Below are 14,616 nucleotides of genomic sequence, written 5' to 3' on the forward strand. Positions count from 1 at the left end.
AAATAAAGATGCCTAGTTTGGGCTCTCCTTTGAATCAGCATTTCCAGCAGCATTGTTCCTGTCTACATTTTTTTTCTAACTTTGGTATAAAACTGCACTTTCTTTGCCATTTACACTTTTATTGACTGTTACCACTCTGCTCCATGTACCGTTCACACCCCCTTTTCTGCCCAGAAAAAGTTTGAAACTGCCAGTGAGTCTTCACAGCATTTAGGTTGTGTTTGAAAATACCTAAGAAAATGAGTGGTGATACAACAGTTGACAGCTTTGCCAAGAGTGTCACTGGCAAGTCACTGACTGAGCTATTTGCTCGTCTGTGGCCAGAAGATCACTGGATTCTGGCACCTACCTGAATCATTGTTGTCTTCAGCAACAGTTATCTCCCATGGCTTTCTACCCACGACAGTCCTTGTCTGTGTATACAGCCCTTCAGTTTGTATACAGAAAAAGCCAGTATTTTTCTTGTATGTCATCTCCCCTGTCACATGTGAAATTCTTGTTCCTGAAAGGGGACAATTAGTTTAGACAATTTAGTGTTGGCTTACTGCGTTGCTGAAGAGAGGCCATTTGGAAGAGTTTTTAGGAAAAAAAAAAATGCACTGAAGTGACTCTACTTGCTTTGCAAAAGAAGAATCTGTAGTAGAAGATGAATCTGGCACTGTCTAAAGCACAGATATTTCTGTGGGCAGGTTCTCTGCATAATTTTGCCGTCTGGTGATAGTATCTTTAAGATGGCCTTTCATAAAGAAAGTTGTTTTAGAATACTTGCACTACTTCAAATACAGCTGCACTGCACAGAGCTGTGGTTTCTGACATGCACAGTATTCTGATCATCTAACTGATAAGCTTGTCTTTAGCAGCAGGTGATTTAACATCTTAAATTTTCAGTTTGCTTCCTCCAAATGATGCTTGGTTACCTATAAAGATTTTCTTACTATGACCATCTTTAAAACCTGGATTAATTCAGGTTTGCTGCTCCCTGGGTCATGACATCCATAACTGTTTTGTGTGGAAATTTAAGTGCTTTTGAGATTGGACTTAATACTGAGCCCTTCCTATTTCTGCAAAAAGATGAGAGAACGGAAATGAGCGAAAGAACTGTGATTTTTCCTATCAATGTGTCAGGCCTTGGCTCTTGTTCAGAAAGGTGCTTGAAGCACCTTAATATTCATCTGATTTTGGGCAGTTATAATTGCTGCAGGGATAGACTGATTCCCTGAGTAAATGCGGACATTTATGAGGGAGGGAGAGATTTCAAGCCTAGCTAGGAGTCTGTTGCCTGACCCTGAGCCTGTGTTGAACATAGCTGTATTGGGCCACTGAACAAAAAGAATGCCTTTTTGGGGGTACACTACACACATTAGGAGTAAGCATTAGGTGTGCCATTGCACAGCTGAAATGATCTGGCATTTCTGCAAAGACACTTCTGTGCATTTTCCTTCCAGTAAAACAGCCTTTAACAGATAAAAGGCTATCAAATTGTGGAGGAATTCCTTTTTAAGGTTATAGCTGGACTTCCACAGACATGAGAAGCCTGTCCTCCTGTGCCCGAGACTCCTCTTTTAAAGAGCTTTTGCCTGTGTGGTAGCAGGGGTGGTAGGTATACCTGTGGCAAATCTCTCACGCAGTGTGTGCTCTACAAAGATGATACTGCAGCTACTGCCTTAGCTGGGCTGCAGGTCCTCACAGGTATCCCTGTCCAGGACTGGAAGCATCCACCCAAGCAGGGAAGGAGCTGCTCACACCTGGATGGAATGACAGGGCTTGTTTCTGCACTAACACCCCTCATTCCTCCAGGCCTCACCAGCAGATGTGCACAGCATCGCTTTATGCCGGTTTTGTGAAGAGGATGGATGTTCCTTGGTGTCAGTAGAAAGCAAACAGGCATTTTTCTCAGATAATCGTGTCTGCGTGAGACATTTACATTATGCTGCATTTGAGGAGTCATTATTTCCTTCCACTGTACAGGATAACTAGGGTCAGGTATGCCCTATCTAGGGGACCCAGAGGCGCTTTAGTTCTTTAGGCCTGATTCAGCTCTTACTTTTCATCTTTTAGCAAATGCAGGCTGAGGAGGTTGCAAGCTAAATAGAATAATTAATATGGTGGCATAGCAATAGCTAAAAATACTTAAAAGGTATGAAAATGAAGAGTTGTTGTGTCACCATTATCTTTCCTGATTTGTTTCTCTTTAGTTTTCTGTGTTATGAGTTTGGCTTTGAATTACGCTTTGTAGCATACATGTCTGGGATAACCTTAATTTTTTGATTTTCACATGTTTAATGCTCTGTTATTGCATTTGTTAACGTTGAGGCTGTGCACATGGTGCGTGGTTTCTCCCGCTTTATCTAAAGACCAAATTTGAAATACAGAGTTCCCATTTTGAGGTTAATTGGCACAAAGAGTGGAAAATTTGCCCTCTGTTTTTGCACGGGCATTTCCTGTTTTCACCACAGCTGCCCTTTTTGTCATAAAAATAGCTCAGCTGCTGTCCCTTTACCCTGGGTGGTGCTCGCGGTAGCCTTTGCAAAGCCAGGAGCAACTTTTCAGCAAGCCTGTGACTTTCCAGGAAGGACCCAGCTTACACTTCCTGAGCAACATCAGCCTCCACTAAGAATTCAGGTCAGGATCTCCCTGCTTGTTTCCTAGCAACTGGGGGATACTCGTGGTTTCTCCTCTGGCTGACTCCTCCCGGGCGTTAGATACCGGGATCACTTGGTGAAGGGATCGGAGCAGTCCTAATAACTCATTCTTCAGGAAGGCAGAGCACGGCTGATGAGCCATAGGGTGCACTATCCAAGCCGAACCTAAGCAAAACTTTCCTCTATGCAAACTTGAAAGCGCCTGTGGTGTTTGTGGCACCATTTAAATGTCTGGAGACGTGACAGATCCCTTTTGAAACACCAGTAGCCTTTTTGTGTTATGTTGAATCTGGCAAACAGGAGCGTACGCAGGTAAGCAGCTGAAGAAAGTTTATGTCTGAGTGCTTTAAAGGTTGTTTTCCTACAGGTGTAATGCGTTTCTTGGTTACACAGATGCATAACATTCAGTTGTGGGAGTATTGGCCTGCCTTTGTACTTATTAAAGTTTCATTGGATGGTAAGTAAAAAAGTTAAGTGGAAAGATGAACTGTCTTCCCCAGTTCCTTTTGGTGCCTGTTTATAAAGTGCTGAAAAACAACCTCTGAACTTCTCTAGTGATTTTATTGTAGGATTAGCTAAAGAGAAATCCTTAAGTGATCAAGAGTTACCGGTTGCCACACTCGCTGCAACTGGCTCCCCACAGCACATTTACAAAATGGGAAGCAGCAAGTCCCTCTAATTGTGTATTGTCTGCAGAGGCAGGCAATCATTGCCTCTGGTTGGTAACACAATGGGATTTCTTACTGCTTTTTTGTTTTCCTTTGATAAATTACAAGTAGGAACCCTTTGACAAATTTGAAATTAAAGCAATGTGCTGTTCTAGAAATTAATTTAGGAAAAATAAAATGGTCTTTTTTCTGCTGTGGCCTTCTCTACTCACAGATGGCAAAGATGGTGGGAATTATCCCAGAGTATGTCCGTATTTAGTGCTGGTACAGGGCTGGCATGGTAGTTTTCTGAAGGACCACTCCTCACAGTAAATACACTTCTCATGTTTTGAAAAACATGGATTGCATCCACAGCCCAGGTGGATCCGTGACATGGACTGTATCCAGCTGAATACAAACTGTTTAACTTGCATTTTTCAGAAGTTTATAAACAGTATGTTTCAGCTCTTCATTGATATGATTTGGTACAGCTGCAATTAACTTCACCAGAGGCCTGACAAATGACATCAGCCAAAGATCTGGCTGCACATCTCTTGGACAGGTACATTGCAAGGTCTTTTGCACAGGAGGCTGTAGTGGTAGATTCTGAATAGGGACTTAAAAGCCCAGATTATTTGTAAGCCATATATTTTAATTATCTCTAATATGTAGCTGTTAAATTTGAGTGCTGACTCTAAGGCATTCAGGAGCTGATTTCTTCAGAGAGGCTGAGTAAGTGCAGTTTCAATTGATATTTTCCACACTTAGTATTCAGAAAAACAATTCCCAGAGTCTCACATTGCATACCTGATACAGCAGCTGCTTTTCAAAGTGTGCATGTGCAACTTGGTATCCCAGGCTTTTTTTCTCTATCATACACATGGGAGAGCACAAACATCGATTGCTAGGACCCGCTGTATATATGTCCACTTAAGAAGAGAGAAAAAATCTGTACCACAGCAGGATCGTTGTGCAGTTCAGGATGCAACCTATTACAAAAGGTTCTCCCGAGTGTGTAACTTCACACTACTGTGTGTTTAGGTGATGTAGGACAGAGAAGGAGACATACCTGTTTGAGGAGGTGCTTCACATTTCATTTAATTGTTCTGGTCTCAAGGTCAACAACTGAGGAGACAGTTAACAGCAGAAACCTCTTTAGTCACTTTGATCTAGCTTTTCTAGTAAAGCAGCACCCTCAGACGATAGCATGGGACCTGAGAGATTAAGTTGTCCGGCACTCTGGGATCTTACTGATCTTTCCTCTGTTCACAAAGCCTTATAGTGTCCTCTTATTAGTGCTTTTCTGCCAGAGCTGGGAGCTTTGCTAGACATCGAATTCCCTGCCATTTTCCATGACTCACAAATATTTTTAAAATATCTGAAAAAAAGATGTGAAAAGGAAGGGGGCCCCTAGGCAAAGAGGGTCAGATTTTCCTCAAGCTTGAGCTAGTGCATTTGCCAACTGCATGTAAAAGGCAAAATATTTTCCCATTACACCTACACCAGAGATGCTCTGTACGAACACAGATGGCTGGGCCCTTGCAAGTCCAGCCAAGGGAGCATACGCTGGCGCTTTGGGGTTTGAAAAGAAGCTGGAATGGATCCTGTAGTCTGATGTTGGCAGCCAGCATCAGTGATCTGGGTGTCTGGACACCCAGATTTTCTTGATGATAAATGGCTCAAACGTGTCCTTGGAGTAGAGGGTGAGCTAGAGGTGGAAGGTGAATGCTTTCCTCTCTGCCAACCTGTACAAGTCTAAGTAGGAGCTGGGGAGCTTAAATCCAAGAGTGACCTTTGTCTCATCTAGCTATAGAGGCCTCCTGGGATCCAGTGTCCTGCTCTGAGTATCTGGCTGCCAGAAGAGGTGAGGTTGTGGTGGGATGGATGCAGAGAAGGGTAAAATGGCCAGGAGATTGGAGAGCTTATCTCTGGGAAGAAATTAAGGTGCCATGTTTGGCTTTGCAGATAAAGGCTGAAAGGGGAGATGGCCATCTTCTCTCAATACCCATGTCAGGAGAGAAATGCTGCTTCAATGAAAGTATTGCATTGGCACAAAAATAAAGAGGTATAGACTGTTCGTTTTGACTAGGAATTTCTAGCCATCACAGAGTTCTGGAATAGCATTTCAGTCAAAGTGATGGGAAAAAATGAAATAGTTTTCAAAATAAGACTTTAATCAGCCTGTGAAAGGATTACATGGAGCGTTTGTTCTCCCCTCTGGTAGCATGTCCCAAAGTTTTATCCTGATACACCTGTGTGAAGGGCAAAGATTGAAGTGTACCAAAACATACCATTCCTTGGGACTGAGAAAACCGAAAAAGTTAAAGCAATGCGTGGAGCAACTGGGAAGGGGCTGGTAGGTAGGAGGTGTCTGATAGTGATAGGTCTTGCAAAAAGTCAGCTAAAGGTCCTTTGTGGGAAAAATGATTCATCACTGACTTTGGACCTGCCTATGGGATCAGTAAAAGACAAAAATGCTGGGATGCTTCAAAGGTACCATGGTTATTTTAGAAGTGAGTTTTGATTTGTTGTTGTAATTAACTCTGTACACACAAATTTGTCACCTGCCTCATAGAACCATAGAATGGTTTGGGTTGGAAGGGACCTTAAAGCTCATCCAGTTCCAACCCCCCTGCCATGGGCAGGGACACCTTACACTAGACCAGGTTCCTCCAAGCCCCGTCCAACCTGGCCTTGAACACTGCCAGGGATGGCACAGCCACAGCTTCTCTGGGCAACCTGTGCCAGGGCCTCACCACCCTCATAGTGAAGAGTTTTTTTCCTAATATCTAATCTAAATCTACCTCCCTGGGAAAGCAAGCAAAGCACAGCAGTCTGAGGCAGGGAGTCCTCTCACCCAGGGGTGGTGAGATGGCCCTGAATATCTGTGCTGTGCCTGACAGACAGATTGCTCCTGAGTGAAACCACTTCAGTGGTTTTACTCTGCGCCACCTGACTTCGTTGGGATCACGGCAGACCCACAAGAGGTGAGAGGAAAGCCCACACAAGCAGCTTTTGCTCGCACAGCTTTGCTTCCTGAGGTTTAATTAGAAATGCTATGCTGCCACCCTCTCTCCCAGTGCTCCCCACGGGGAGGTTGAGTGCCTCTGTACTCCTTTTCCTGCATCTGGAAGAACATAGTTAGATTTTTCTAGCATCTGAATTCCAATGCCATTTAATTTATGATTACTGCAGTACATTTTGCTGTGCTTCTTTGAAGCAGACACAGCTCAAGTACCATAGAGTCACGTGTAAGGGTGATGGCAGATGAGAGCTCTTTATGTCGTGCTGGATTTCTGCAGCTCACTTGTGCTGTATTTGTCAAATTGCAGGCAGGAAATTTTTGAATTAATGACAAATATTTCCCAACAGGAGTTAGTTAAGTGCCTGCACATGTTAACTTAACCGTAATAATCTTGTCATAGTCATAAATTAATGACCTCCATCTCATCAGGCTGTTGAGTATTGAAGTAAAACATTCATGGTATACTCAAAGAAGAGAGCCTGGGGACGAATGGGATAGGTCTCCAAATGGGTCTTTTCTTTTTTACCTCTTTTAGAGATGATTTTCAGGTTCCTGTGTAGTCTTTGGGGATTACTCAGCATGCAGGGTAGGATGGTGGGGATGGGAATGCAGAGCACCTAACCATGAGCTGTTAGGTAACCCTGGCTTCCATCTATCCTCCGCAAAGAGGTGTCTCCTCAGAGTGAGGTGGCTTAGACCTATTACTAGCTGAAGTGTCTTCTTTTCCCCATTGCCTAGAGGGAGATGCAGTGAGGGATAAAAGGCATGTTAAACTAGTGAGGTGTTTCACAAGGAAAATGCTTCTCAGGTCAGAGGAGGATAGAGTAAATTTCCTTAGGAAATTAAACCTGAGGAGTAGCAGCATTATATAGTGACGTTTATTACCTGTCCTCCTGCTCTGCTTCGAAGATGAAAGTGCTGCCGGGGCTAGATGCACAGTTGGTATGACACTGTGACTGGTAGTGTATTCTGCTGCTCTGGATAGATGGGGAGCAGTAGCCCTCTCGGTGACTACGTCCCTTACTGTAATAAACACTGTCAGGGAAGGTTTGAGCTCTCCAGTGCTGTCCTTTCTTGTACTTTCTCCAGTCCCCTCTCCTGATTTTATTCTGCATGTGACATTTTTGCATATAATCTTCTGAATATGTGAGCACACATGCTCACTTGTCCTGGACAGATGGGCATGTGCAAATACTTTCTCCTTTCCAGTCCAAAGGAATGAGAGAACTTGTGCAGGTGGTGCAGGCACACTGGAGACTTGGCTCTGGACTTCTGACTAAGCAGCAGTAAAAACTATTAAGTAGCATTCAGGGTACTGACATCTAAAAGTCTGCAAGTCTGAAGCGCCAGCTGGAGGTGAAACATGCAGCGTGACTAGCCAGAGGTTGTTTTCACTGAGGTTATTGCTGCAGGGAAGGAGCACAGGGGGAAATGAGAATCTGAACAAGTGGCAGTTCTTCCCATTTGATCGTAAGCTTGTTTTGGAGCATAGAGTGTGGTTTGGAACACAGACCAGCAAGTATATGGTGAGAGAAGAGCTACAGGAAAATATCTTCTGTCTTTCAAACACAAAATATGTCCTGAATGGATAGTAAGAATGAAAAGTTTTCAAGTGCATGTCATGAGGCAGTAAATAACAAAAAATTAGGGCTCTTACTTTTGTGAAATCCTGGTGGTATTTTCATTACAGGCTGTGGAGGAAGGTTCTGAGCAAAGATGAGAGAACTCAGCAATAATATTTATTGTGGCATGGTCAGAAAACAACCTTCCAGCCTGTCCATGTAAGAAATTATTTGGGTTAGGAAGACTGTCCAACTTAACTGGACTCCCCCACCTGAAACCCCTGCAGTAGTCATGTATTGCTGTGACCTTGCATTACAAATCTTGTGCTGTTTTTCTGGAAGTGATCTGAGTGGAGGAAATAGGAAGGAGCCCATGGCTCACCTGCCTCCCATCCAGGCTCATGAAAACGATTATCCATTGAAAGCCAAGAGGGACTGAATTAGGAAGGGTCAAAAGAGGCTAAACAAGGTCCTTTCCAATTAAAAGCCTGCCACGTGTACCCCTTCAGAGGGAGCCTCGTACAGCAGTTAGACAAGAGGCTGTTCAGCTTTGCATTTGGCCTCTGGGGTTTAATGCAACAGGAATGTGGAATGTGTTTACAAGGTAGCGGTTATTGCTGAAATATGTGAGCGCTGGTGCCTGGGGAAATTTCAGAGGACTGAGATTGCACTGACAGTGGCTGTGTCTCTTGGACAGTCCATGGGATGTTGGGGAGGGAACTGGCCTCTGAGTCTGCAGCCAGAGCCCTGCAGAGGGAATGCAGTGGAAGATGCTCCCCTTCTCGACCACCTCCCACTGCCTTCCCACAGCTGCAGTTGGTTCTCACTCCATCCTCACTGCTCCTTTGTGCTAGTATGACCCAGGAGGGCGAACCCGTCCTTGGGCTGAAGACATGGCTTCTTGTTATACCTGCATCCGAGGTGACTCCAGGTTAGTGCACAGCTGCAGCCGGTTCGGCAGATCGGCGTGGGCTGAAAGGCAAAGCTGAGGGAACACTGAGGACTGGGCCTCTGACGGCACCTTTCATGAGCAGCTCCTGGAAATCAACCTGCTGCTATGTTCTGGCTAGTCTCAGCTGGTAGGCTGGTGTATCTCTGCCTGGAAGGGCTCAGGTTTCTTTTAGAATATTTACTTCATTCTCTTTGCATTCCCTACTTTCTTTGTTCTCCACTTTAAATATCCACTATTAAAACTCTTCCGCATGTGGTTCATAGATGATACTAATGATTATTTTATCCTTCCAGCACAGGAATTCCCAAGGAACTGGGAAAAGCCCAGTCTAGTCTTTTTAGTTCATGCACTTTCCCCATCAGCTTGTGTTTGGCCAAAGCAGACTGTATTTTTTGTCACACATAATGGCAAAGTATTTGGAATTAGGCCTGGGATATAGCTATAGACTATGTTTGGATTAACATGACATTTTAAAAGATTTGTCATAAACTTTTAAAGAAACCTAAACTGAAATGACACTGTTAACTACACAACACATTATGGACCTGAGAGTAAATACTCCATGAAGTATAGATGGGCTTAGAGAGGATGAAAATTGGGTGAAAATCGGCACTGATGTTAGCGGTTGCCTTCATTGTTTGGTTAACATGGCCCACTGAGTTTTCTTCAGAACAGCAGATAAAGCTGAATACGGATCTTATTCTGGGTAGTTCTAAGCACTTTCTGCATCTTAAACCCCCATTAGCCTCTGCACTGTACAAGAACACGCTTACAATAGGCTAATTGAGAGGGCAGCAGGTGTAAGTGCACTGTTCCACAGGGCTCGCTGTGGTTCCAGGTGAGTCTTATTCTTCCTTTGCCACAGAGTGAGTGTGTGTGTGTGTACATAGTTATATAGACAATTTACTGTATTCATGGTTCCAAAAAGCAAGGAAGGATCAATGAAAGCCCTGTTATAGTTCCTTGAATTTGAAGGCACTGAGACTTTACAATAACGTTGATATTTCTACTCATTCTGAATACCAAAAGACCTGGTATAGTTATTTCTGTGAAATAGCTTCAGGAATGTTCCCAGTGCTGAATTCAAGGATAATTGCAATTGTGACATGTAAAATCAAATGTAATTTTGTTCTAACTAAAGCAAGACATTTTACTTTGTTTTCTATTGCTTCGCAAGGAGAGGCACAGTGAATTTTTAATACTTCACTGACCCTTGACTCTGAGTGACGTTAGCCTGCTGCTGTACAGAAAAGATGAACTTCTGCAGAACATTATTAGCCAAAGTACTCTGTGAACACTCGGTATTATTTAAAGGTACAGACTGCGCTTCTGTCAGTGAAGATGGCTAATAGAATCCTAAAACTCAGGTAGTATGTCAAGCTGTTTGTGTTCCTAAATATAGTAGAGGATAGCTGGTAGGGTGCTGGCCGAGGGAGGTCTTGTGCCTTTGTGTAAAACAGCTCCGCTTGTATTATCCCTGCATGCTGAGAAAGAAGAAAGAGAGCCAGTGTGTCTTTATTACTCTAGCAAGTCGTTTAATAATAATGCTTGGTAGAATAGATCTCCTGGCTCCTCTATTAAATCACAAAAAAATAGGGAACTGAAAGCATGAAGAAAAGGGTTACTCCATAGGAATAAGACATTTCACATGAGTTCGCTTTATTCTTTCTCTAATGGAGCTACCCCTTCCCCCCCTTTAATTCTTATGTATGGCTATTTGGTTTGATTTGTTGTTGTTGTTCTGGTTTTTCTTCCTGTTTAAAGAAATCATGCAAGATAAGGCTTTTCTCCTGAACAAAATACGACCTTTGACAAAGTGTATACCCTCAGGTTACTGAGCCCTATCAAGGAAGCAGAGTTCCTTTCACCCTTCTGGGGAATAGCCTATTCCCTGCCCTATCCGGGATATCAGACTGGGCAATCCCAGTGGTGCCTTCTGAGCTCTTAGGTTTGTGTCTTCTGTTGCAATGTGCTTTTTTGAAAATAAAACCCAAATGCTCACCCTTCAGAAGCTGCTTGGGAGGAAAGTTTATTTTATGGAGTGTTCCTCGCCTCTCTCAGGAACGCCGGGGGAAGGAAGGTCAGTCAATTCTTGGAAAAAAAAACAGGTAGAGAGAGCAGGGTTCCCCCTACACACTCTCCCAGTTCATTGGACATGCGTTGTGCTTGTAATAGGGAAAGGAATGTGCTATTGGCAGGGGCACAGCAGAAGGGCTGGTGAGGATCTGACACGAGGATCTGCCCAGCCTGTGGGGTAACAGGGGCAGATGCACAAGAGGAGGGTTTGGTCTGTTTAGGCAAAGGAAAGTGCATGCTGCCCAACAGCAGTGAAAGAAGTAAGTGAAAACAACCGAACCCCTAGAAAATGCATTGAAAGGCTTGGGAAGATGCACCTGCTGCCTCTTCTGCTTTTCCTGTCATAGCCTGTGAAGTCCAACATGCTGGTCATAGCAGTTCTCACCCTGTTTGCACAATGGTTCAGAAGGGGTGTCCATGCAGTGAGATATATCTTATCTCCCATTTCCGGTATTCCATTTAGCAGGTCTTTCATTACTTGACATCCCTTGATGTCTCTTCTATCAATGATCACAAGGACACTGGGCACCACCTTATGCTTACACAGGATGCAACAGGGGATTTGAGCGATAAACGTGAGTATTGCAAAGGAAGGGCTGCTGCAAAGAGATAGTAGTATGTCAGTAGTTACACGTAGCTGGTCCCTATGCCACAGCTTACTATTCCCCTGCCACCAGTGATGTTGGAGGTGGAGTAGCAGCAAACTCTGGCACAAGGAGCAGCACTGGAAGAGATGATGTGTTGATGCAACTAACTTTTTTTAGTAATTTCTGAGAGAAAGGGCAAATCACTCACAGCTAGCTCTGTTCATTTTGACAGTGACTGGGAAGAGGATGGGAGGATCCCTAAAAGGTAGAGTTTTAAAGGGGAGGGCACTGACTGTTTCAGGCTGGATGCTAGCCAGGGAGGGAGTGCTGGTAGCAAACCTACTCACAGCCAGCCCTGCTCTAAGCATGAGGAGTGGCACATGAGCTCTAACCACATCGTCGTGGTTGCACAATATACAGATTTTCTGATAGCATGACAGCATGCTATAAGGGTGGGTTGTGGTAGCCAGAGAAAAATGTCCGCCACAAGGAGGGGAAGAAAGCCTTTTACTAATCAGTAATGCAGGGAAGAAGAGCAGTGCAGAAAGAACCTGCACTCTGCTAAGTTCACTATGAGACTGATGAAGATGGATATTGAACTGTCATGTTTTAGACAGCAAACCATTTGTGAAAATGCCACATTTTGAAGATGATGTCCCCGTGGATATCAGTCAGTGTGAACAAGTAGGCGCTAACATCATCCGCACTAAATTATTACAACAAGCAGAGAACACATGAAGTCGGAGGCTTTGCAAAATAATACTTTCTGTTTACTGATTCAAAGCAATTGAAAATGGAAAGAGATGATTGTTTGCCCAACTTTGAAAACAAAAGGCAAAGTTGTATACAAAAATTGACAGGGTGTTTTTCTTCTTGGTTTGTCATGAAGATTATCTCTGATATTTTATATTGATTTGGTAGAGGAAAACAGTGCAGTTTTCTCAGAAAATGTCTTCTCTGAATAAAAGGGTTTTAATAATTCAAAAAGTATGGGGATGCATCTAGAATATGTACAGAACCTGTGTAGGTGCTGACATGATAGAAGGGCAGGGTGGCACTTCAATCACACTTCTGGGACTCTAGATAAAGCTCCTAGGATGGCTGTGTGTATGTAAGTGTGCACTCAGGTGCCTTTGTTCATTTGATTTTAAAGTTGGAGACTGAATAAAAACTGAAACCTGTGCTTCTTTGACATAAAGAGAGGTCTGGAGCAGGGAGATGTATGGCTTTGGAAACGGTGTTGCAGTTGTTATCAAATTCTCCTGTCCCTCTATGTGAGCTTTTTGGATGTGTTCATACAAACTATTTGGATTCCCAGAGACCTGCATCTCACTCATGTGGACACTGCTGAATACCTGGGCTCATATGTGCAATTCCTGCTCATGGGGAGCACTTCACTATGCTTTCCTAGACCTCCTGTTGCAGAAGGGAAGGGGAGAGAGGAGAGGTTTATCTTAGTAAAATGAGCTCAAGATGATAGATGACTTCTGGAAAGGATTTTATAATTGGGCATGTTGTGAGAGATTTGGTTTTGGCTAGGCTCTCGTGTTACCACTTGGGAGCACTCAAAGCAGTTTGAGAGCTTGAAGCGGGGGTTGATGCTGGGATTTCTGTTAGCAGGAGGTCAGAGCAGAGAAGTGTTGAACAGCAGGGTTTCTTGTGCTGTGCAAATACCTCTCCATCACAAGCTTCTTACCCTGCTCTCCTACACTTCCTTCTACCACACCCTGTTGCGCAATGTCTTCAGCAAACGGTCTCTCTTAGTTGCAGAGATAAACCTTTGCTTGGGAGGCAGGTGATCACCGCACGCTTTTGGCCCTGTGCTATGCCAAGGCGTGGTGCCCTGGGGCTGCTCTGGGTGGTGCTCTCACTAATGCACCTTCTGGAGAGCTGGGCAGCTCCAGAGGTGTGCAAGCTCTGCTGGTGCGCCTGCTGCTGGCAGGGATCGCAGCAGGCGCCCTGGGCTTGCTCCCTCTGGAAACTTTGAGCCGTCCCTTTTCTGCCATCCATGTGACAGGCGAAAAGGACTACGTGGCTTGTGGGTGGTGTCTTTACTTCAGGTGAAGTCTTCAGGGGAGGGATGGATAAGGAAAGGTTTGCCTCGGTCTTTGCCCCGGTGCATGTCACCAACAAAAATGTTAAACACTGCTGGTCCCAACACCAACCCCTGAGGATCACAACTCCTCCCCTGCCCATCCTTCCTGAAGAGCCTGTATCCTTCCATTCCAACACTTCAGTCATTACTTTATCTGCTAGAAATAGAGTATTCTTAACAGAAATAAAAGGTATAAACTTCTGTAGTTTGGTTCTGCTGTGATTTTTTGGATACACACTTTTGAATGTACTGACATTTTAGAGGGATAGGAAGGGGAATAAAACCCCATTGCGTTGCCATATTCTCTCTCTATTCTCTGCACTGATCTAGTCTCAACGGTATTCCTTGTATCTTAGCTCATCTCGAAAGGGTATGGAAAGGAAGAAAGAAGGTGGAGGAAGCCTCTGCTGGGAGAAGTCCAATATAGAAAAAGTACTGTTATAAGCTTGGGTAATATTTAGCAATTTATCATCTGGCATTTTGGGCTTATAAAATCTCATAATAAATTGATAAAGCACGTATCTCTAGGAGTCTGCTGTGAAACAAACCACACATAAAATACAAAGGAAGCAAAGAGGAAAAGTGTACAAGTATTAGTGGTGTGGTAAATCCTGCCCTTGCTAACAGGGGAGAAGTGATGCAGGCTGCTCCTCTTGGTTGTGAATCCTGCTGAGTCTTCAGATCACAGGATGATTTAACTTAGTGACAGACTTCAGTAAATCTTGGGGCAACTGGAAATGAGAAAGATCATCAACCATGTTCCCCAGACGAGCCTCCAGATCAAGCACAAGTGGACAAGAATATCACCCATGTCGGTGGGTGCTGATTCAAAGCTGCTGTATTTTTATCAGCATTTTATTGAACTTACAGGCCATCAGAGATTGTAAGCAAAGCTTTGAGGAAGAGAAAATTTAGCTCGACAGCAAACAGTCAATTCTCTGTTTGCGTCACAGAAGTGACAAACAGTTACAGTCACACCAGGGGTAAACTTTGGCCTCTGGGTTTTTTTGTTGTTTCTCCTCTTAAATAC

General features: G+C 43.9%; 1 protein-coding gene across 7 annotated transcripts in view; it reads left to right on the forward strand.

Annotated features, from left to right (window-relative positions):
- The window catches only part of CRACDL (CRACD like), a 65,857-nt gene that overhangs the window by 19,603 nt on the left and 31,638 nt on the right, over window positions 1–14,616 (forward strand). Inside the window, exon 1 of one of the 7 annotated variants that reach the window (XM_062628555.1) lies at window positions 2,600–2,622. The exons of 3 other annotated variants lie outside the window; for them this stretch is intronic. Coding sequence is in view for 1 of the 4 variants with exons in the window: in XM_062628550.1 (XP_062484534.1) it covers window positions 2,923–2,954 (32 nt within the window). In the remaining 3 variants the exon portion in view is untranslated. Of the gene's footprint in view, window positions 1–2,599; window positions 2,623–2,716; window positions 2,955–3,028; window positions 3,100–8,784; window positions 8,808–14,616 lie in introns of those variants that run through there. 3 more of the 7 variants (XM_062628550.1, XM_062628553.1, XM_062628549.1) reach the window with 3 other exon arrangements.

Source organism: Pezoporus occidentalis, unplaced genomic scaffold (assembly GCF_034315485.1).
Source record: "Pezoporus occidentalis ecotype Australia unplaced genomic scaffold, CSIRO_AGI_Poc_V1 ctg32, whole genome shotgun sequence".
NCBI lineage: Eukaryota > Metazoa > Chordata > Aves > Psittaciformes > Psittacidae > Pezoporus > Pezoporus occidentalis.